Below are 25,082 nucleotides of genomic sequence, written 5' to 3' on the forward strand. Positions count from 1 at the left end.
AGAAAAGGAACAAGAGTCACCTCTGCTTCTGAGGATGTTTATCCGAGTCACCAGCCTCAGAAATCGCATGTTAACAGCAGCTCAGATTAGAGACCAGGTCAATGCCACACAGAGTTCTAGCAGCAGACACATCTCTACAACAACTGTTAAGAGGAGACTTTGTGCAGCAGGCCTTCATGGTAAAATAGCTGCTAGGGAACCACTGGTAAGGACAGGCAACAAGCAGAAGAGACTTGTTTGGGCTAAAGAACACAGGGAATGGACATTAGACCAGTGGAAATCTGTGCTAATTTGAGATCTTTGGCTCATGCCTGGTTCCCACCGTGAAGCATGGAGGAGGAGGTGTGATGGTGTGGGGGTGCTTTGCTGGTGACATTGTTGGGGATTTATTCAAAATTGAAGGCATACTGAACCAGCATGGCTACCACAGCATCTTGCAGCGGCATACTATTCCATCCGGTTTGCGTTTAGTTGGACCATCATTTATTTTTCAACAGGACAATAACCCCAAGCACACCTCCAGGCTGTGTAAGGGCTATTTGACCAAGAAGGAGAGTGATGGGGTGCTACGCCAGATGACCTGGCCTCCACAGTCACCAGACCTGAACCCAATCGAGATGGTTTGGTGTGAGCTGGACCGCAGAGTGAAGGCAAAAGGGCCAACAAGTGCTAAGCATCTCTGGGAACTCCTTCAAGATTGTTGGAAGACCATTCCCGGTGACTACCTCTTGAAGCTCATCAAGAGAATGCCAAGAGTGTGCAAAGCAGTCATCAAAGCAAAAGGTGGCTACTTTGAAGAACCTAGAATATAAGACGTAACAAAAAAAAGTGTGAAACAACTGAAATTAAGTATATAATTCCACATGTGTTAATTCATAGTTTTGATGCCTTCAGTGTGAAATTTGCAGTTTTCATAGTCATGAAAATACAGAAAAATCTTTAAATGAGAAGGTGTCCAAACTTTTGGTCTGTACTGTACAATTGTGTTCGGTGGTAACTGGATGGCGTTTGGTGCGGGGACGCTCTCCGGGGACTTTTTTACTGCACACCCATGCCGGGACCGACCTCCTACTGCCAAAGGGACTTCCCTATATAAAGACTCCGGCGATCACGTCATCTTACTGTAAATTCCCCGATAATGAAACCAACACGGGAGCGCAGATTATCAAGGCTTTTATTAGAAAAGTTATACATAACACGGCATATCAACTATATTCAGGAACAATTATTCTCAAGAAGCGATGAAAACCGACCAAATGGTGTAACAAGATTAATCTCTATAATTAGAACATCCACGTTATCTACAATATCTTTATACAAAGTGGGGAGGGGGCTCGGAGGCACGTCATATAGAAAAGAGCAAAGCACGCTTAAAGCTTTTTTTTTTATTTTTACATTATTGTGGACGGGGAAACTGCACAAAAAATGCTTAAAATATTAATTTTGTTGACTTTTTTTTCTCCCCTGTGCGGTTGGGGGGAGAAGAGTAAAGCCTTTAAAAGCCTGGTGGATGAAAAATGAAAGACTGTAAAAAAAAAAAATTAAGTGAAGATCTTTTTAACAGCAACTCATATTTAAAAGCCAGAAATTTTGTGCCGTTTATCTCTCGAAATCCCTTGTATAGCGGTCAGAGCTCCAAATTACCTCCATAGACAAACTGAATGATGAAAACCTTCACCACTAGAGGGAGCTGAAGAGGTTACTGCATACAGGATGCTCTAGGCTCCCTCTAGTGGTGGCTGGCAGATACGCACGCAGACTTAAAATTCAACTTGGCCAATGCAGAGCACTTAGGTGTGACTAAACCTTTGTAACTTTGATATTTTGGATGCCCTTAAATGCGGTGGGTCAGCGATTGTGTAAATCGCAGGATAGAATTACTCAGCAGTGTATGGGCCCATAGACAAAGCGGTATTCCCATCTCCAAGATGCTATCCCAATATATAGTAGGTATAATATTAGCAAATACCGCCAATTACAACTGTAGTATAGTTCTACTGATTCGCTATGTCACTTACCCCATGTGCAGGGCATTGACGCAGCTTAGGTATCCATGGTTATGACCAGTAAAAAACTAACAATCACTATCAGTGGTCGTAACCATGGATACCCAAGCTACTGTAATGCCCTGCAAATGGGGTAAGTGACACAGCGAACCAGAAGAACTGTACTAAATTGCAATTTGTAGGTATTTGCTATTATACCTACTACATATTGGGATAGGATCTTGGAGATGGGATCAGCCCTTTAAGGAAATATTAAACAGCGCCAAAACTTTAGCTCAGATATCTTAGTCATTTATGAAATTGTATTTTTTTTTTGTAGTCACTTTAATAAATTAAAAAGATCTTAAATAGGAAATTAAAGGGACCACTAGTGAAATATTGTACTGACCTGCCATTTCCCACTGCAAAACTATACCTTCCAGCATAAACAGAGAGGCTACAGCTGTCAGGGCATGCTGGGAGCTGTAGTAGAACATGATCTTTATACACATATAATAATAAATGATCTACAATGTCAGCCATGCTTGATAAAGATTTTAAATTTGTGTATTTTTTGGAAATCAAAAGTGGCAAAACACAGCAGTGTGCAGTATTCATGGCCGGAAGGTACACATCCAGATATATGTGAGACATGATACAGGAGCTGTATACCAGTAAGGTCCAGCAGGGCATCGCCTTCACATCGGCCTCGCACGTCCTACAGTACGGCCGGACAGACTGGGAAATTAGTGGACTTTCTCAGCAGAAAGGTCGTTATACAAAAATACACAATGAAGAATCTTTAATTTTAAAGAACTGTGTCACGGTTCCCCTGCAGTCTCTCCTGGAAATGTCTACATAAGACACAGAACTATAACTATTATTACTGGAAAATAAGAAGAACATCCAGTCGGCGTGAAAAATGCTGCCAGATCAGATACAAAGATTGACAAAGCGTTCATTCTCCAGGGGGGTAATCTTCTCCCCTCTGTACATTTTGGGGAAATTAAACTAAGATTTTATGCTTCAATGCAAAATAAAATAAAAATGAAAAAATAAGCTAAACAAAAAAAAAAAACCAAAACATACAATACTTAGCTTTCCTTTAATGCCTTAAAATACTACTAAAATGTCATTATTTACACTCAGTTTACATTTACAAAAGCAGAATAAAAGCCAATAAAAACCCCAAATGAAAGCAAAACAAAGACAGATTTGGCCATTCCTAGGGATGCCGCCTTGTGTTCTAGTTCTGGGGGTCCCGGGTGAGTAGTGAGGGAAGTTACACAGCTTGGTGGGCTGGGAAGATTAGTCCTCGGTTATATGCCCAGAAGCCATTTAATTTGGTACTAAAAGTACAGACACTTCTATAACGTCACATAGGCCTGAGCCATAAACGAGTGGGAATCCTGCCAGCAGCATGTTCTCTGCGTAGGCAGAAAATATTCCTGTCTCAGCTCCACATTATAGAAGCTGGGCGGTGAATGAAATTTCCCGAAATCCGCAATGTTAAATGATTTGTGCTGTTGAATTATGTCGCCAACATCTACGCAGTGTGGAAAATCTGCCGCATTTCCGCATCAAAAATCTGCATCCGATATCATTGCTGTAGATTACCATTGCAGATAAGTCTTAAGGATATTATCGATACACGTGGATGCCATAGACTTGATATTGATAGTCATGACAGATTTGTCCGGCCCCCGAAGACCCAGATCTATAGATGCATTCCTCCACGGGACCACGTCGGACTAGTCGTGAATTAGAAAGTGTCAGGAATATTAATTGTTGACCATAAGTAATTAAACTGGAAATAGAAAAAAAAAACCTAAAAGAATTGTCTGGAACTACCAGGAACATAGAAGGGTAAATAGAAAACTCAGAAGAACAAAAAACTGTGTGAAAAAAAAAGAAAAAAGGCCAACGGTGAAAAATCAAAGAGCAAGTGAAAGAGGAGGAGATCCAGATAGTAAATACTTAGTAGGAAAGATTTCTGCAACTTTAAAACCAAAAACTTAGAAAATAGAGGTAACTTCTATCCAAGTAAAACTGGGTTTTGCGATGCTTACGGCGGCCAACACTGCACACTGCTGCCCTCCGCATTTACTCACCGCGCTCTCAACACTTTTTTCCTTTTACCTCAGAACTTGTAAGATGAGTCAGTGACTAAAGACGATGGAGATCACATTCACCCATCCACATTTAAAACCCATAAAAAATAGATGTTGCATTGGAAAAATAAAATAAAAACGGGACAAACTTTTTACATTTGAAACCAGCCATGAGCCAATAGGATAGCCTTGTGTGACATGACCAGCGTGACCCGGTGCTGATCGGCATGGGGGTCACTTTTCATTACGCCGCTCTGCCATGCGAGCTCCGGCAGGCAGGATTTGGACAGGCTGTGAAGTCGCTTGCTTTGGCGGATGCAGAAAGCCAAATCACACCACGTGAAACCTGGGTCCTGGCGTGGCGATGATGTCGCTGTAGGGCTCCTCCTGGGTAAGTTCAATGGCCTGTTGCTTTTTAAGGACCAGGAAGCTGTAGAACTTGGCCGCCGCTTGCTTCCGGTTTGTGTTTCGACACAGGTCAAGCAAACTGATGGACTCGGCGCCGGTTCTGGCGAGGACTCGCTGCAAATCAAAAACAGAAGAAAAAAAAAAAAAATCAGCAAAGCCAAAAACCTGAGAAGATTTAAAGGGGGTTGTCAAAAAGTTTTTTTTTATCGGATGCTTTTAAAATAATAAACGGAGGTATAATCCATTACTAGAAGCTGCATCGATCTAGTGTAGGATGTTCCGGGGATCTGCGCTGGCTCAGGAAGAAAAATCTGTCCTCTCAGACGCCACAGGACCACTGAAGAATGTCATTGGCTGGAGCAGTCAGGTGACTACAACAGAGAATCATCCAATGACACGCCCCTCTGCTAGTCACGTGACCGATGCAGGAAATCCCTGGCTTCAGTGGTCATGTGACTTCCATACTGAGCGGCCTACACTGGATACAAGGAGCTGCTGTTAGGAGAGTGTGCCTTTATAATGTTAAAAGCATCCATGCCTAAAAACAAGTATCTCTGCTGGACAATCCCTTTAAACTATTTTAATTAAAGGGTAGATTTATTACCTTCATTACCTGGACTTGAGAACCATGACCCATTTAGCAAGCGAGATAAGCCATGGTGGATGAGCTTTAGCAAATCTGAAGAGCGGGTGACAGTCCTTTAGTAACCAGGTGAATATTTATATACTTATCCAATGGGGAGGGCCAACTTGTCAGTGACCATCTATAAAGCTACATGTACACTGTGCCCTGACCCATGTAGCGGGGATCCTGGCGTTCAGACCAGGAGCTCCAGATGCTGCACTTACATCGCACCGTGTATGTGGAGGTAGAATGGCGCAGGTACAGGATGGGGCCCATAAAGGCCATATTTATTATTGGGCCTAGGATGTGAGTACCGAGACGGGTGTACCTGGCCTTATAACAAACACTATCCCACAATCTTACAAAAAAAAGTCAAGATTATTCCCCAGGTAAACTTATGAAATGGCTTTAAATGCGAAGGGCCAATATTAATCCCTTTACTGTTGGATCGGCATGATAAGGTGTATGCTCAGAAAGTTTATTTAGTAAAAAGTCTTGACAGAAAAAATGTATTTGTACACGTCTGTATATGCAATGGGAAAAACTGATGCGTATAATGGGATCAATTGTGGAATAATTTATAGTTCAATAAAACAGCACAAAGGACCCCAAGAGCTAGATAGAGTTATATATATATTTTTTCACGTGCAGGGCTATAATGGATGAGGATGCAGTGATGGTGCGCGTCACTCATCCACCAGCGTAGAGTGAAAACTATACAGACACGAGGAGTCAGCCATGACTATCGGCACAGTACCTGAAGGCCGTGCAGCATCTGCTGAGTCCTCTTGTTCCAGCGCCGTTCCTCCTGGTCCTGCTCCGTCCCGGTGGTGTCTTCCTCCTGCGGTAACAAGAACAGCAATGAGGAACATCTGCGAGTCCTGATCAATATTCATAGGATATCAAGCCAAGGAGAAAACAAAATCATATTTCTCACTATCTCCGGAGCACCGAGCTCTCGTATTAAACCACCCGCTTGTCTGGTACATCGCAAACGACTCTCCAGTCTCCTCAGAAAATATTTGGTGAAGCACTTTTTTTTGAGATGTTAAAACCACAGATGTTTTTAGTTGGCCGGAGATATTACGACGTACTGTTTTCATTTCAGGAGCACAGACATCGGTGACTGTGCCAATAGCAATACTGCAGGTGGAAATTACAGATGGGGACAATAGTGAAGGCTGCAGACCCCGAGCACAAAGGGCAAAGTGCTGGAAACATGACAAGACACCAACCTCGGCAGAGATCCACGCGGCAGGAAAACAACATTAAAACAAAAAGACTCTTACAGGGTTGGAGAGATTTGGAGTCTTCACATCATCCATTACCTTGTATTTTTAAGACCTACATGGCCATGGGGTCTGTTGCTGATGCACAAAGTTGGTGACAAGAGCCCCTATAAATGCTGTTCTTAGTGAGCCATTTTTTTTGTTTTTTAACACATAAGGAGATAATTTTCTGAAGCCCCTGATTAACCCCCGTGAGTTACAAACTCCCCCTTTTAGGTGGTTATCTTTAGCACACAAGCACGACGATCCGTACCTCCTCCTCCTCCTCAAACTCTTTTTCCTTCTCTTTCTCAGGAATGAGGTTGAGTTCGGGGATCAGGTCGCTAAGATTCTGAGGTTCCTCAGGAGGAAGCTCCACTGGTGGCATCTCGATCTGAGGCTCTGGCTCCTGCTGCAATACAAAAACCCACAATGTGAATGTGCAATTATACGTAGATGTCACACCTGCCAGATACAGGCGAGCGTTTCCAATGTATCTGGTGTACGCTGCGCACAATCAGCGATTCGGAAGGCTGGCACTCACTGGCAGTAATGGCTCTGGCTCCATTTGCTGGGAGTCGCGTTTCACGCCTTGCTGTTGTGGCTGAGGAGGTGGTGGCATCACGGTTTCATCCAGATGAGTCCTGCTTCCCTCCATCATGGACTCCTGTAGTCTGCTAGCTTCCTCCAAGATGGGCTGATCTGCAGGGCACAAGACAAGACTTTAATAAAACATAATGAGCAGCCGTCTACTTATAAAGTCTTGGGATTAAAGGCCAGATTAAAGCCCATCAGTGTTCGGTGTGGAGTGCTGGCGAGTAGTCTCCATAAATACAGTTTACATTTAGCCATCGCGGAAGCAGCAAACAAACAATTGGTGCATGTGTCAGGTTATCAATACATCACTGCATGACAGTCAACGGGTTCTCACTTTCCATCCTCCAGAGGATGTGACGGCACAGCTCAGAACTGCTTTCACCCATCTTGGTAGCAGAGGCAGCTTTTAACCAGTACATTGCAATTTTACCAATTTAATAAGATGGGACGACCCCTTTCATTTTCAACCCACACGTCACCATCATGGAGTATTTGACCCCATTGTTATTAGAAGGTAAAGCAGAAGTGGCAAATGCTGAGCACGTACCGATAACATCCTGCTGCCTCATCTCCTCTCTTGGAACATCAGGATTCTCAAACTCCTTCAGGAACTCGTCCAAGTTGTCGGCTTCACCTCCTTTCTTTCTCTTTCGGAGCTCATCAGGTACCACAGGGGTGAGGCATCGAGTGAACAGCTGACAGGACAAAACAGACGGGTATTGAGTAAAGGAGCAAACACTAAGACATTAGCCCAGAACAAAACTGGGAACAGAACTGTCCTCCCACCTCTCCTCCTGTTCCCTCTTTGACCTGTTACAATCTGGCTTCCGACCACATCACTCAACTGAAACTGCCCTAACTAGTGACGAACGACCTACTAACCAAGAGAAAGCGACACTACTCCGTCCTCCTCCTCCTGGATGTGTCCACTGCCTTCTACACTACTCTGTCCTCCTCCTCCTGTCCTCTGCCTTCTACACTACTCTGTCCTCCTCCTCCTGTCCTCTGCCTTCCACACTACTCTGTCCTCCTCCTCCTGTCCTCTGCCTTCCACACTACTCTGTCCTCCTCCTCCTGTCCTCTGCCTTCCACACTACTCTGTCCTCCTCCTCCTGTCCTCTGCCTTCTACACTACTCCATCCTCCTCCTCCTGTCCTCTGCCTTCTACACTACTCCGTCCTCCTCCTCCTGTCCTCTGCCTTCTACACTACTTTCCTCCTCCTCCTGTCCTCTGCCTTCTACACTACTCCGTCCTCCTCCTCTTGGACTTGTCCACTGCCTTCTACACTACTCTGTCCTCCTCCACTACTCTGTCCTCTGCCATCGACACTGTGGACCCCTCCCTCCTGTTACAGATCCTCTCATCTCTTGGCATCACTGACTTGGCCCTATCCTGGATCTCATATCTAACAGACCGAACATTCAGTGTCTCCCACCTCCTCACTTCGCCCCCTGTCTGTATTCCACAAGGTCCAGTCCTAGGGCCCCTGCTCTTCTCCATCTACACCTTCGGCCTGGGACAGCTCATAGAATCCCACAGTTTACAATATCTCTATGCTGATGACATGCAGACCTACCTATCTCGACCCGACCTCACTTCCTAACTGACCAAAATCCCACCCTGTCTGCTCTCGGACTTCTTTTCTGCTCGCTTTCTAAAACTGAACATGGACAAAACAGAATTCATCATCTTTCCCCCATCTCACTCTACCCCTCCACCAGACCTATCCATCAATGTCAATGGCTACTCACTTTCCCCGGTACCGCATGGTTGGTGCCTCAGGGTGATTCTTGACCCTGCCCTCTCTATCAAGCCACATATCCAAGCCCTTGCCTTCTCCTGCCGACTCAAAGTCGCACATTTCCCAAATCCGTGCATTTCTTGACCAAGAAACCACAAAAACACTAGTGCACGCCCTTATCTCCCATCTTGACTACTGCAACCTCCTACTCTCTGGCCTCCCCTCTAGCAGTCTGGCACCACTCCAATCCATCCTACACTCTGCTGCCCGACTAATCTACTTATCTCCTCGCTACTCCCCAGCCTCTCCCCAATGCCAAGTCCTTCAATGGCTTCCTATTATCCAGAGGCTTCAGTTCAAAACACTAACAATGACATACAAAGCCATCCACAACCTGTCTCCTCCATACATCTGTGACATGGTGTCCCGGTACTTACCTACACGCAACCTTCGATCCTCTCATGATCTCCTCCTCTACTCCCCTCTCGTCTCTTCTTACCATGACCGCATCCAAGACTTCTCCCGTGCTTCCCCCATACTCTGGAACTCTCTATCCCAACATAGACTCTCGCCTACCACGGAAACCTTCTAAAAGAACCTGAAGACTCACCCCTTCCGACAAGCCTACAGCCTGCAGTGATCCTCAACCTACTGAACCGCCGAACTACCAGCTCTACCCTCCTAGTGTATCCACACCCACCCCCTGCAGACTTGAGTCCTCACGGGCAGGGTCCTCCCTCCTTCTGTACTTGTGTGTGCCTTGTTTTACTCATGTTTATTGTACTTGCCTATATTTGCCCCGTTCACATGTAAAGCATCATGGAATAAATAGCGCTATAGAAATGTATAATAATAATAATAATAGAAAAAAGTCTTGTGGCTACAAACAGGAAAAATTTACCTTCAGAAGTCGTGAGTTCCACAGAGGCTGAGCAGGCAGAGAGAAGAGTTTCTCCACGCCACCCGTCTCCTTCCACATCATCAGCTTCTTTGTGGGGGGCGCCAGGTCCAGGGTGGTGACGATGTCAGAGTAGTCGCTCAGCTGGGCACGGATGGTCTTACTGTCCAACTCCTTTACACTGTCTACAATCAGCTTCCTTTTCCGCTTGGCTTTAGTTTCCTTAACTGTGACATTAAAAGGGATTATTCAGTACAGATTAATCAGCGCTGGGGTCCTGGGCTCAGATCCCACCAATGACAATATATGCAAGGGGTTTGTATGTTCTCCCCATGTTTGTGTAGGATTCCTTGGGGTACACTGGTTTCCTCCCATACTCCAAAGACAGTGATCGGGAATCTAGATTGTGAGCCCCATCGGGGACAGTGATGTCTTTTAAACTGCTGCGGAATACGATAACGCTATATAAGCAAGGCATACCCAAAGGAATTAATCATCAGAATCCTTTTTCATCCCACACTGAAGGGAATTTGTCACCAGATTTTGCTACCCCATCTAAAAGCAGCTTGATGTAGGGGCAGAGACCCGCATTCCAGCAAAGTGTCACTTACTGAGCTGATCTTTCAATTCTCAAAATACAGAGCGGTGTATAATCATGAACACACCACTGATTGGTGTACTCTGCATAGGCACAAATCTGCCAAACTACCAGTCACTGGTGGGGGAGGGGGTTATACAGAGCTCATGCAAATGGAGGACTAAAGAGCAGCACGTTTACTAGTCATAGTGATAAATCTGGTCTGGGTCTTTATTGCTGCCAGTGTCAATTTGGCTTTTTTTTGTTTTTAAAGCGCAGGTCACCACTGGGATATTGCAAGATATGAAGTACAAAACGTAACCATTAAAAAAAAAATGAATACAAATAAATCAACATGAAGGCTAGGTTCACATTTGCAGTTGAGCCTGTAGCGTCCCTTCCGCAACCACAATGAAAAACGCATGCATGATAATGCTGCATTTTTTTCCGCATCAACTTACGCATGACGGATAAAAAAAAACAAACATTTGCACGCATTCGCGTTTATGCGCATGCGTTTGATAGGAAAAACTGTTTCAAGAAGAATTTCCTTGACAAGCCACGCCCAATGGGCATGTCTCATGGGATTTCTGTATATAAACCCTTGTGCAAACCCAAGCAGTTGCATACACAGACTGTGATGCGTTTATTTGATGCACTCCTTCCGCAAGCATCTGCATGTGTACGGTGGCCGAAATTTGCCGCCACAAAAATTGTAACATGGTGCGTCAGCCGCAGACCACAAAAAACGCATGCGTAAGCAAACGCATGCACCTGCGTCTACAATGTAAAAGATAGGAAATCAAGACGCATGCGGATGTATGTGTATGAAACGCTGCGGACACAACCGCAAGTGTCAAACCAGCCTAATACCTGGTTTAACCAGTAAGTCGTTTCTGAGGACACATGCCCCTTTAACGAAAATCTAGAACGCCATCTTTTATTAAGTTCCATTCCCACCTGATCACCTAATTAACCACGACTGTTTAAACTGTAATGTTACCTGTAATGTCGATAGGCTCCAGTGCAAAAGCTTCCTCTTCATTGGGAACCAAAGTAGTCTGGTCGGTCATGGTGGGCAGGGGCTCAACAGGATCCACAGAATCAGGGCTGTCTGGTCCACCCACTGAAAGCCAAGAGAGGGCATGAGGGTCAGATGCGCCATCAAGGAGCAAACATCTAAAGCACGTGTAAGACAGACGACACTCACTTGAAACAACATCGTCATCATCCATGTCATCGTCGCGGGGAGGCTGCTCTGGCATTACAACTCCTTCCTCCGGAATCGCTGGTGGATCGTCGAAGATGCCGCCTCCATCATTGCTTAAGAGTTTATCATCTGATGAAACAGAATGGGAGAAATCGGATAAGAATATAATTTTATAGTTTTTTTTATGACACACACACACGTCTCCTGCCTGACCTTTATAATAAGACCACCAACATTCATCCTGCCTACAACTAACTGGTCGGTAAGCTGTGATCCATACCCAGTATGCCGCCGTCGTTGACATCTCCAAAGTTGTCATCCTTGTACTGCTCCTCAAACTCCAGGTGGTTGGTCTTCTCATTGAGCTCACTGGCGTTCTGCTCCGGCTCCAGTAACAGGTTGGTGGCGCTGGTACTGACCAACATGTCGTCCTCAAACGCGCTGCCCTCCCGCATCATTTCTCGGTCATCCATGCCAAAGTCACCTGCAATATCGATAATCCATTAATGCAGCAAGAATCTATATACAAAAAGTGAACTAAGAGTTTAGTAGCAAATATGTAATCCAGATCACAAAGAAAGGAAAAAAAGGGCCAATTGTGCACCTATATTATCAATCCTTTTTAGACATTGGCCACTGTGCATAATATCCCGCAGCTTGAGGACGGCAATCACATACTGTGGCTTGTTGTACTTGTTAGCATGTGATGAGCTAATGTCACTTGGTCGTTCTTCAGGTAATCAGCACAAACTGAACACAACCATTAAAGAGTTTCATTTCCCTTTTAGAAAACGTTTTCCTATAAGTACAATTCACTGAAAATAAATAATGTGTGCTTCACTTACCCTCCTTGGGTCCAGCAGTGTCTGCTGCTGGCTCAGTTGCAGCAGTGATGTCACATCGATACCGCTGCAGCCAATCACTGAGCCCTGTGGCAATGACTATGCAGATGGCATGAGCCACAGAGCTCCGTGATGCTAATGCAACCTTAACACGGGGCAGCAGTGGAGACTTGCGCTGGACTAAGAGCACAACCCCTTTTTGTAACTAAGGTCTGTGAATACAGGTAAAGTTTCCTGAACGGGACCACCCTTTAAGACTCTAGAGGGCTATACTTAGTTACAGGAGATCACCGCTCCACAGCTTTTTACTTTCCAGCTTGCTGGGACACAGTCCACTCTGTAAAGTTGCTCATTTTTACAATCACTTTGCAAATTTACCCGATTGAACGAAGGGATTGGGAGACAAAAGAAGCAAATTCCTACCGAAATCATTGTCTTGCAGAATGTTGATGTTTCCGACCTCTTCTCTCATGGTGATTTCTTCCACTCGACTCTGGTTCAGGCTGAACTGCTGGGCTACATCGATGTCACTGAGGGAAGAGAAGGCGATCATTCACTTTTCTGACATAGTAAAAACGGCTGATGAAGATGTTCACACATGACGGAAAAATTCTGTGTTGAGGATCTCTAATATAATTCATACAAAAGGGTGAAATCATTGAAATTCATCAGGGGGAAATATTAAAACTGCAAGCCTGGTCAATACCCATACGGAGATTATTGGCAGTGTGTGGATGAATATTACCTAGGCTGCAAATCGTACATATTAATTTACTTACTCCAGATCTGGCAGAGGCTGGTCAAAATCATGGAACTCCTCCGGTAGTGTGATGGCATTATATGCGGCTTCACGATTTTCCTCCGGTAAATCCACCACCCCTACAATAAAAGTAATGTAAGGGTTATTGTCTCAATTCATGGGAACTGCAGACAGTTACGTAAATAAGGAAAAAATGCTGAAACACACACAAAATTATATATATATATATATATATATATATATATATATATATATATATATATACACACATACACAGTGGGGCAAAAAAGTATTTAGTCAGTCAGCAATAGTGCAAGTTCCACCACTTAAAAAGATGAGAGGCGTCTGTAATTTACATCATAGGTAGACCTCAACTATGGGAGACAAACTGAGAAAAAAAAATCCAGAAAATCACATTGTCTGTTTTTCTAACATTTTATTTGCATATTATGGTGGAAAATAAGTATTTGGTCAGAAACAAAATTTCATCTCAATACTTTGTAATATATCCTTTGTTGGCAATGACAGAGGTCAAACGTTTTCTGTAAGTCTTCACAAGGTTGCCACACACTGTTGTTGGTATGTTGGCCCATTCCTCCATGCAGATCTCCTCTAGAGCAGTGATGTTTTTGGCTTTTCGCTTGGCAACACGGACTTTCAACTCCCTCCAAAGGTTTTCTATAGGGTTGAGATCTGGAGACTGGCTAGGCCACTCCAGGACCTTGAAATGCTTCTTACGAAGCCACTCCTTCGTTGCCCTGGCGGTGTGCTTTGGATCATTGTCATGTTGAAAGACCCAGTCACGTTTCATCTTCAATGCCCTTGCTGATGGAAGGAGGTTTGCACTCAAAATCTCACGATATATGGCCCCATTCATTCTTTCATGTACCCGGATCAGTCGTCCTGGCCCCTTTGCAGAGAAACAGCCCCAAAGCATGATGTTTCCACCACCATGCTTTACAGTAGGTATGGTGTTTGATGGATGCAACTCAGTATTATTTTTCCTCCAAACACGACAAGTTGTGTTTCTACCAAACAGTTCCAGTTTGGTTTCATCAGACCATAGGACATTCTCCCAAAACTCCTCTGGATCTTCCAAATGCTCTCTAGCAAACTTCAGACGGGCCCGGACATGTACTGGCTTAAGCAGTGGGACACGTCTGGCACTGCAGGATCTGAGTCCATGGTGGCGTAGTGTGTTACTTTTGGTAGGCCTTGTTACATTGGTCCCAGCTCTCTGCAGTTCATTCACTAGGTCCCCCCGCGTGGTTCTGGGATTTTTGCTCACCGTTCTTGTGATCATTCTGACCCCACGGGGTGGGATTTTGCGTGGAGCCCCAGATCGAGGGAGATTATCAGTGGTCTTGTATGTCTTCCATTTTCTAATTATTGCTCCCACTGTTGATTTCTTCACTCCAAGCTGGTTGGCTATTGCAGATTCAGTCTTCCCAGCCTGGTGCAGGGCTACAATTTTGTTTCTGGTGTCCTTTGACAGCTCTTTGGTCTTCACCATAGTGGAGTTTGGAGTCAGACTGTTTGAGGGTGTGCACAGGTGTCTTTTTATACTGATAACAAGTTTAAACAGGTGCCATTACTACAGGTAATGAGTGGAGGAAAGAGGAGACTCTTAAAGAAGAAGTTACAGGTCTGTGAGAGCCAGAAATCTTCATTGTTTGTTTCTGACCAAATACTTATTTTCCACCATAATATGCAAATAAATTGTTAAAAAAACAGACAATGTGATTTTCTGGATTTTTTTTTCTCAGTTTGTCTCCCATAGTTGAGGTCTACCCATGATGTAAATTACAGACGCCTCTCGTCTTTTTAAGTGGTGGAACTTGCACTATTGCTGACTGACTAAATACTTTTTTGCCCCACTGTGTATAATATATATATATATATATATATATATATATATATATATATATATATATATATATATATATATATATATATATATATATATATATATATATATATATATATATTTATGCGGAGAGATAGTCAAAAATAGTCCATTTATGTTGGACTGAACGGGATTCCTATTGGTGAGCATCATATCTATTTGGACCGTTGCCACTTATGAAATGCTGCAAAAATTATTATTTGCGTACAGAAACCTTGAAATATTTTTTTGTTAAATGGCAGAATAATGAAAGACTGCTGAAAATAGAAAGTGCCATGATGTGTTTAGTTAGGTAACGGGAGGTTGGGACCCTGTGTCCCGGGCACACGTCCAGTCCCTGATTAGTAGCAGCGATTACATGCCACCTTCAATTATAGCACCCGCAGATACCATCTCCCCGCAAATTGAAATCTAAATGTCTGAACGGATCAGTTCGTAGCCGATCTTATCATGGACACTGCTTCCTGTGCTCTGCTCAGTAGTGATAACATGAAATGTCATTTCGCAGGGGGCGGGGGGTTTGGCAGATAAATGGGACGCCCATCACTTAGATATAGACAGACCCAAAAAAGAAAAATAAATCAATCAAGAAGCGATTCCTTTACTCTGATGGAAAATTACTTATAAGATAAAAAAGATCAGAAAACACGGCAGAGCGCCTTTACTCACCGGGCCGGAAAGCCATCTTTATTTTGATAAAAGCTTCGTTGCAGTCAGCAAGGAGGTACTTCGCCTTCCTGTGATAGATTCTTACGACGCCCAAAAGGAGGTGACCAGAAGTCCGTAGAGCCATCTTCACCTAGAGAAACGACAGGGACGGGTTACAGATGGAAGGGGCAGCTCCCATACAGTCGTTATAATGCGCGGCCTCGTTACCTTGGGTGAAATGATGCTCTCCACGCTGCTTTCCAGGTTGCACTCAAACACGTGGGCCTTCGTCAGCTTCTTGTCCCAGTGGGCCGCCAGCCAGATTTTGGCTAGCGGCCCCCTCTTGCTCAGGACAAAGTGTGCGTAGAACATTTTCCAACGCTTTTAGTTACCTGAAAGAATTAGAAATGAGGCCTTTTACAAAAGTGTACAAACCACAAGGTGAAGAGTACAGGAGCCCAAAAATGTGGCCAACCTGGGCAACACCTGCCGGCTGAGTGCCCAACCTGGCGTAGTTTAGGGACCGATTCCACCTTAAAACCTTCACTACACATGACAAATTTACATCCTATGTCATGTCCCTGACTGATGCTAGTAACGGCGCTGAACACACACCTTTCCCCGCACATGACATCTGATTTAATTAGCCGTCATGTGCCTTTAACAGTCACGGGTGGGTGCTGCACACGCGGCTTAACCTGTTAAAATCCTGCTGTAGATCTCTGACAGCAAGATATACCAAGAAACGGCAGAGCGCCCGTCGTTCCATGCTCCCATTGGAAAGTGAAAGTGATCACGAGGCACCAAACAGTTGTCATGACAGTCGAGGGTCTGCTTAAGACCCCCACGCCTATCGTTACGATACTCCTGTGAATGCTGGCGTTCATAGGAGATTGTGATTTCTGTTATACATATAGCACAAGTGATCAGATGACTGCAGATCCAAGTCTCCTAAGGGGACTGTTAAAGTAACAGGAAGAAAAAAAAAAAAAAAAATTCACCTTTTTTTTGCAACTTCACAGCACTTGGACCCTCCGAACCCTCTCCCCCCCCCCCCCTCCACCCCCACAAATACACACTTTTCCAGTACACTATATGGTTAAATCAATGGTGCCTATATAATTGTCTAAGGGTCACTTCCGTATGTCTGTCTGTCACGGATATTCATTGGTCACGGCCTCTGTCTGTCATGGAAATCCAGTCGCTGATTGGTCTCGCCAGCTGCCTGTCATGGCTGCCGCGACCAATCAGCGACGGCCATAGTCCGATTACTCCCTCCCTACTCTCCTGCAGTCAGTGCCCAGCGCCCGCTCCATACTCCCCTCACATAGGGTTAATGCGAGCGGTAACGGACCGCATTATGCCGAGGGTAACTCACTCAGTTACCGCCGCTATTAACCCTGTGTGACCAAATGTTTTACTATTGATGCTGCCTATGCAGCATCAATAGTAAAATGATCTAATGTTAAAAATAATTAAAAAAAACCCTTATTCTCACCCTCCGACGTGGCGTCCCCTCCTCGGCAGTGCAAGAGGCAGGCTCCGGTGCCAAGCATGCTATGCGCGAAGGACCTGCCATGACGTCACGGTCATGTGACCGCGACGTCATCACAGGTCCTACGCTCATACCAACCCTGGTATGCCACGTGGCTGGGCAATATACTACGTGGACATGCATATTCTAGAATACCCGATGCGTTAGAGTCGGGCCACCATCTAGTACAGCTATATTGACGGAAATAAAAAAAAAAAGTAGTGGGTCTGGGAAAAAAATGGTAAGGGGACAAAGGAATTACAAATACTGACTGCAAAGTAGGAGAGAGAGTAGCCCCCCACTAGTCTGACTCTCTGGGGTCTTCACAGAGCCAGTTTTATGACATTTCAGTGAACAAACAAATGGTTTCACCAACGTCAACTCAATACCACACAGTTTGATTGTCGGGGCTCTGCTACACGGGCAATAACATTTATATACAAAGCAACAATCAAAGGCTACGTTCAGATTAGCGTTGCGCGCCGCTGCGTCGGCGACGCAACGCACGACAAAACGCGTGCAAACGCACGCAAAAACGCTGCGTTTTGCGACGCGTGCGTCGTTTTTTGACGAAAATCGGACGCAAGAAAAATGCAACTTGTTGCATTTTCTTGCGTCCGACGCTAGCGTCAAAAACGACGCACGTGTCGGAAAACGCAACAAGAAAAACGCATGCGTCCCCCATGTTAAACATAGGGGCGCATGACGCGTGCGTCGCCGCTGCGTCACCCGACACAGCGTCGGGAAACGCTAATCTGAACGTAGCCAAACTGAGCTCTGTGCTGTCTCCACAAGCAGCCATGTGTGTTAAGAGTGGCCACCGTCATGGTTGGCCAAGAGTTTGACAATTCTGAAATGCCAAAAAAAATAGTTGCATCTACTTCACACAGATCCCAAATTGCAACCGCCTACAATAGCAGCGAGCAGCCTTTCTTGGATAACTTTGATCGCAGCAACTGGCCATAAATTTGTTGCAACCAGTGTCTAAGGGGCAACGTTTCTCCTTGAGGGGAGTAACAAGCCAGGCCTGGCATGTCAGAGTGAGGAGACTTACAGGCCATGCATGCTCCTCTGGGGAAATAACTAACTATGCAGATTGTCACTTCAGAGAAGGAGAACTAGAACTGTAGCGCCACCTATTGGAAGCAGCAATCAGCTTCCTCTCTAGAGAGACAATTTTCATATTGAAACAAGTGTAAATTATTTAGCTGCTCATTCACTAAGTGACTGAAATGTGGCCCCTTCTGATGGATGAAGTTTGCCAACATGTTAATCAGAGGCCCCCAGGCCTGTCACACTGATCTCGTGTCTTGCAGCTCAAACACTATATTAATGTACTTGCCTCTAGGAACGATGCACATAGCGGGTGACTGTTGTGATGGACCCCAAACTAAAAACTTTATGGTGACTGATACCAATACCACGCGGTTCATAAACTTCCCATCAGCGAGGCAGGAGCCGAGACTTCCAATACTCCGCTCTTTTTAGGTATCACATTACTGACAGCATCTAGACATGCTGGACCTTGTAGTCTCCCTGCTAGATTTACATCTGTATTCTGTAAATGAACCATGAAACAGATGACCCACCCTGGTTCAGTGTCCACGGTGTGCTGTCATATATACACGAGGACCCTCCATATCACAGACCGCCCACAAAGTATTGTGGCTACTGATGGAATAAGGTCAGCGTATTCCTGCAACATGTTCACTCTGGACAGATTTGCCATTGAAAAAAATAAATAAAAAGGTAAAATGGATTGGTGTAACATGTCACCGCTGAAGCATAAAACCACCACGTCTATAGACAAGAGGCAATGTGCTGAATGGTTACTGGCGGCTGATACATCTCAACCGGCTATTAAATGGTTATTATAGTAAGTTATCACCTACCCACTGGATTAGGGGATAACTTGACCTTATCATTAAGAAAATCCTGATAAAACATAACATTTGCTAAATCATAACATTAAAATAGTCAAAGACCAAATTAACGCATGAGACTATAGAGATCAAAACAATGTTTACAGGTAATATTGTCTGAGATCTCATTAATTTCCTTAATTATATCTCAGCACGGGATGAATAATAGGATGATTGAGGGAAAGCCACTTTTGCATCCAAGATAGGGTGCCACCCTCCGCAGCAAGGCAGGACACGTACAAGGGACCTGGCAGGGTTAGGCTACGTTCAGACTAGCATTGCGCGCCGCTGCGTCGGCGACGCAACGCACACAAAAACGCAGCAAAACGCACGCAAAAACGCTGCGTTTTGCGACGCGTGCGTCGTTTTTTGCCGAAAATCGGACGCAAGAAAAATGCAACTTGTTGCGTTTTCTTGGTCCGACGCTAGCGGCAAAAAAGACGCAAGTGTTGCAAAACGCAACACACAAAAACGCATGCGTCCCCCATGTTAAACATAGGGGCGCATGACGCGTGCGTCGCCGCTGCGTCGCCCGACGCTAAGGCGACGCACACTAGCAGAACGCTAGTGTGAACGTAGCCTAAGCCAGGCTAAATATCCATACTGATCGTCCTGGCATTTAATTCTCAATCCATTATCTGTTCTGGCAGTATGTGTAGAGGCTGGGGCTAAAATAATTGAGGTTATCCTTTAGGCCCTATTTTAAGTGTTTTCTATGGAATTTAAACTGGAATATTTGTGTGATTGTCTCGCCCATGCTGTCGTTTCAATATCTTTAAGCCATCTAACTAATCTGTTTTTTCTTTGACTCACCACCGTATTAGTGAAGTTTTGTTCCGTTTATGGAGACGGGTTATATGTCTACCAGTTGTTAATGTGGAACGAGTCAGATTAGGAACTGTTAGGGGTAGCAGTCAGTGAGCGGAGGTGCCAAGATAAGGTGCCAACCTCTGCCGTTAGGAAGGGACATAATTGAGAGCACTTTTAGGGTGAGATAGAAAACTATTTCAGGTTTCTCTCTTTATAGGTAATACAGAGCTTTGTCCTTAAACTTTGATTGTTTTCATCTCTATAGTCTCATGCCTTAATTTGGTCTTTGACTATTTTAATGTTATGATTTCATAAATTATGTTTTAGAAGGATGTTCTTTCTGATAAGCCGTATTTTGTTAACCCGTCACTTGTTAAGCATCTCTCTGGTCACCATCCCCTAACCACAGACGTCCAGCAAGTTCTTATACACGTCATCATGGGACAGACACACACTGCAACTTGTCAGCCATAGAAATGCATCTGTCCTCCAGATCACCCCACCGGATACAGGACTGGATGCGTATATATTATATACATACACAGATGTACATAGGACACTGTTCATGCATTGATAGCAACAAAACTTTCAGCTATAAAAGAACAGGCAAGTAAAAAAAAAAAAAAAAAAAAATCACCAGCACAACATGTACCGTAATTACTGCTCTCTGGAGCCACATGAGAATAAAGGGCCCCGAACATGACAACCGTAGACGCCAACCACCGAGTGCTGCAACTAGACATGGGCCATCATCCCGCAGGACCCTGGGCCAGTGGTCACCGGATGGGAGACCTTAGATGACAACTTTCACTTGCTGGCATCCCTGGTGCCTCACACTGACATGGACATACGTGCTGCCAGCTCATTTCTACTGCAGGTTCAAAATAATGGCAGTCTTTTCGTCACCATTCCACCTGCCCTTATCACATTCTTTTCTCTATTTTCCTGCACATAATATGATAAAGTGAATTGTACCAAATTACAACTCACACACAAAAAAAGTCCTCATAAGGCTGTGTGCACATGTTGCTGATTTTTCGTGTTTTTTTTCGCGATAAAACACTATAAAACCGCAAAAAAACAGCATATAATAAGCATTCCATCATTTAGAATGAATTCTGCATGTTTTGTGCACATGATGCGTTTTTTTTCCGCGAAAAAAAAAAAAAAACCGCATAGCAGAGCATCTCCGCAAGATAGACATGCTGCGTTCTAAAAAGACGCTCCGCATGTCCGGAAACGCAGGTCCACCAGGTGCGGGTTCGCACGCATAGTGGAGACGGGATTTCATAAAATCCCCTCCACTATTCTGTAACATCTGGACGCTGTGGGTTGAACGTTGCGGCTGTACGCAGCGTTCAATCCGTAGCTAATTCGGATGTAATCCGGCCCTTGGACACAAACCCTAGGAACGAACCTGTGCAAAGAGCAATACATTTCATGGATCATTGTAACAAACTTTGGTTTCAGTTAGGAATCTTTTCCTTATAAATATGTTTTTTCCCCAAAATTATTCCTTATCTACAGAATCCTAAACGAACGCAAACAGAACCTGAAAGCGACACCGCACCTCAGGAGAAAGGCCGCCATTTTCTTGCTCACCTTCCTGCGCAATTTCATTTTCACAAATGTATAAGGCTATGTTCACACCTTGCGTCGGGTCCCTGCGGGTTCTCCCGCAGCGGATTTGATAAATCTGCAGGGCAAAACAACTGCGGTTCTCCCTGCAGATTTATCGCGGTTTGTTCCGCGTTTTCCGCTGCGGGTTTCCGCCTATACTATTGATGCTGCATATGCAGCAATATGCAGCATCAATAGTAATGTTAAAAATAATAAAAATTGGTTATACTCACCCTCTGATGTCCGGATCTCCTGGGCGCTGCACCCGGCGGTCCGGTTCCTAAGGCTATATTCACACTTTGCGGATTTTGCTGCGGATCCGCAGCGGATTTGACCGCTGCGGATCCGCAGCAGTTTCCCATGAGTTTACATTTCAATGTAAACCTATGGGAAACAAAAAACGCTGTGCACATGCTGCAGAAAAATCCGCGCGGAAACGCTGCGGATTACATTCCGCAGCATGTCACTTCTTTTCTGCGGATTTTCAGCTGCTCCAATAGAAAACTGCAGTTGAAAATCCGCAGAAGAAAACGCAGTAAAAACCGCGATAAATCCGCAGTAAAAACCGCGATGGGTTTTCACTGCGGATTTTGCAATTCCGCTGCGGAAAAATCCGCAGTGGAATCTGCAAAGTGTGAACATAGCCTAAGATGCTGTGGGAGAAGGACCCTTCGTGACGTCACGGTCATGTGACCGCGACGTCACCGCAGGTCCTGGTCGCACAGCAACTCTGACCGGACGGCCGCGTGCAGCGCCCAGGAGCTCCGGACATCAGAGGGTGAGTATAACCAGATTTTTTATTTATTAACCCCAAATATGGTTCCCAGGGCCTGGAGGAGAGTCTCCTCTCCTCCACCCCGGGTATAACCCGCACATTATCCGCTTACTTCCCGCAACGTGGGCACAGCCCCATGCGGGAAGTAAGCGGATCAATGTATTCCTATGGGTGCAGAATCGCAGCAATTCTGCACAAAGAAGTGACATGCTGCGGGTTGTAAACCGCTGCGTTCCCGCGCGGTTTTTCCCGCAGCATGTGCACAGCGGTTTGCGGTTTCCATAGGGTTTACATGTTACTGTAAACGCTATGGAAACTGCTGCGGACCCGCAGCATCAAAATCGCGGCGGTTCCGCGGTAAAAACCGCTAAGTGTGAATATAGCCTAAATCTGCAAGGTGCTTGTAGAAGAAACTGCGCAATTTAACTTATTAAAAGGGAATCGGTCACCACATTAGACCTATTAGGCTATGTTCACACTGGGCGGTTTTTTCAGCTTTTTTTAGGCAATTTTCAGCTGCATTTTACAGTACCAGCAAAGTCTAGGAGATTTCAGAAATCTCATGCACACAGCTTGATTTTTTTTTGCCCTCAGTATTTTATCCTTTGCTTTTTATTTTGCACAATAGAGCACGTCACTTTCAACGTTTTTTACCCATTGACAGTAAGGCTATGTGCAAACGTAGGAAGGGTCCCTTCGGGTTCTCCCGCAGCAGATTTGATAAACCGCTGCGGTTATCCCTGCAGATTTATCGCGGTTTGTCTTGCGGTTTCCGCTGCGGGTTTACCCCTACTATTGATGCTGCATATGCAGCATCAATAGTAATGTTAAAAATAATTAAAAAAATGGTTATATACTCACCCTCTGACGTCCCGGTCTCCTCGGCGCTGCACGCGGCGGTCCAGTTCCAAAGTTGCTGTGCGAGAAGGACCTTCGTGACGTCACGGTCATGTGACTGCGACGTCATCACAGGCCCTGCTCGCACAGCAACCCAAGACCGGACGGCCGCGTGCAGCGCTGAGAGGTGAGTATATCATTATTTTAATTCTTTTTTTACACAAATATGGTTCCCAGGGCCTGGAAGAGAGTCTCCTCTCCTCCACCCCGGGTACCACCCGCACATGATCCGCTTACTTCCCGCATGGTGGGCACAGCCCCATGCGGGAAAAAAGCAGATCAATGCATTTCTATGATTCCGCACAAAAGTAGTGACATGCTGCGGATTGTAAACCGCTGCGTTCCCGCGCATTTTTTTGCACAGCGTTTTCGGTTTCCCATAGGTTTACATTGAACTGTAAACTCATGGGAAACTGCTGCGAATCCGCAGCTGCAGAAACACTGCGGATCCGCAGCAAAATCAGCACCGTGTGCACATAGCCTAAAGGGTAAGCTCACACTAGGCATTGTTTTCTGCAGCAAAACCTGATCCCTTCGCAGGAAAGAAACTGCAGAAAAAAAATGCAGGTTTTATTTGTTTGTTTTCTTCTTTTGTCATGCAAAATTTGTCTCTTGCGCATGCTAAAAGTTTAATGTACAAAAAAACCGACACCTGCGGATTTTCAGTGTTTTTTTCACCAACCATTCATGTTAATGGATGGAAAATGTTGAAAAAAAAGGGACATGCTCTATTGTGCAAAAAACTTGCAAAGCACAAAATCCTGAAATGGAACAATGCCTGTGGCTGACCAAGGTGTGAAAGTTAAACAGTGTCCTAGAAGCCCAATGCACTGCCAGGGTCTCAGGTAAATTATTCCAGAGCACTTCACCTCCCCCGCTCTTACATTTGTATGTGTATTTTCTCACAGACATATTTTGCCCTGCGCCCAAACCCTGTGGGGCGAGCCGGGAGGCAGAGGGTGCGTGTGCTCATGATGGAGAACATCAAAACGATTTGATAAAAGTTATAAAGAGAAAGAAAATATCCCTTACAGCTCCATCACCAGAAAAAAAAAAAAACTAATTACAGAATATGAAAAAAAGATTAATAAGATACCGGAGCATTTCTCATTCACAAGACATGCTGGGAGCTGTAGTGCCATAACAGCTGGAGATCAGCAGATCACACACCTCTGAACCGGATCACAATGACCTTTCCAGCATCAGAAGCTGAGCTGCTGCTCTCTGTTATCAGCCCCTCCGGAGGCCCGGGCACCGGTACAGTCCACAGGTGAGGTCTGATGTTGCTGGAGGTGCGCGGCCCCTTTAAATAAACATGTCCGCCCGAGCGCGGAGGAGAAGCGGCCGGTACCGGGCGGAGGATGGCGCCTGCATTCCGTGGACCTCCCGCGGCCTCCGCCTGCACCTACGGGCACACGGGCGGTGGAAGCCGCCGAGGACCGAGCGCGGCCTCCTCCTCCTCCTGCCCGCCATATTGGAAATCCGCCCCGGGGAGGACTCCGCGCACACGGCCGCCCCTCTCCTCACTACTCCCCGCGTACTCACCCCCTGCCGGACACTCGCCGCCGTGTGCTGCCCCCGCTCTGCACTGAGGCGGCCGCCGCTCGGTTCCTGGCTCCCTTTCCGCCTCTCGGGCCCACACTGACACAAACAAGATGGCGGCCGCGGCCCTTCCTGCCGCCCAAACAGCGCGTTCAAATCCGCAGGATGTTTACTGATGAAAAACCACAGGCAGCGAGCGTAACCATAGAGAGGGCGGAGAGCTAGCGGGGCAGAGCGGCGACGTGCGTGTGACGTCATCGGGAGGAAAGGGCGGGGTGTAGTCAGGAGGCGAAGACGCCATTTTGGTTGAGGGAACTAAGGTAAAACACGGAAAGAATACTGTTTACAATATGAATGTTTATTTCAGGGGGGTCATGATTTGGGATATAAACAGTAAGGCGGTGT

General features: G+C 45.4%; 1 protein-coding gene across 1 annotated transcript; it reads right to left on the bottom strand.

Annotated features, from left to right (window-relative positions):
• Positions 1–1,157: 1,157 nt before the first annotated feature.
• Positions 1,158–24,825, bottom strand: RAD21 (RAD21 cohesin complex component). The gene is made up of 14 exons (XM_069731804.1): positions 24,681–24,825; positions 15,806–15,969; positions 15,599–15,728; positions 13,043–13,142; positions 12,687–12,793; positions 11,702–11,905; positions 11,422–11,550; positions 11,215–11,337; positions 9,638–9,861; positions 7,542–7,689; positions 6,942–7,099; positions 6,672–6,809; positions 5,887–5,970; positions 1,158–4,618 (listed from the first exon to the last, which is right to left on the bottom strand). Exons 2-14 carry the CDS (start codon positions 15,947–15,949, stop codon positions 4,427–4,429), a joined length of 1,881 nt encoding a protein of 626 aa, XP_069587905.1. The 5' UTR covers positions 15,950–15,969; positions 24,681–24,825; the 3' UTR covers positions 1,158–4,426.
• Between the last annotated feature and the right edge of the window lie 257 nt (positions 24,826–25,082).

This window comes from Ranitomeya imitator, chromosome 6 (genome assembly GCF_032444005.1).
Source record: "Ranitomeya imitator isolate aRanImi1 chromosome 6, aRanImi1.pri, whole genome shotgun sequence".
Taxonomy (NCBI): Eukaryota; Metazoa; Chordata; class Amphibia; order Anura; family Dendrobatidae; genus Ranitomeya; species Ranitomeya imitator.

What these genes read in the sequence shown, in the direction of transcription:
- RAD21 (XM_069731804.1), bottom strand. Translation starts at nt 15,949, where the DNA reads ATGTTCTACGCACACTTTGTCCTGAGCAAGAGGGGGCCGCTAGCCAAA. An exon ending in TCTGCAAGACAATGATTTCG is followed by an intron (nt 11,906 to 12,686) that starts GTAGGAATTTGC and finishes TCGATATTGCAG; the next exon opens with GTGACTTTGGCATGGATGAC. An exon ending in CAACGACGGCGGCATACTGG is followed by an intron (nt 11,551 to 11,701) that starts GTATGGATCACA and finishes CTGTTTCATCAG; the next exon opens with ATGATAAACTCTTAAGCAAT.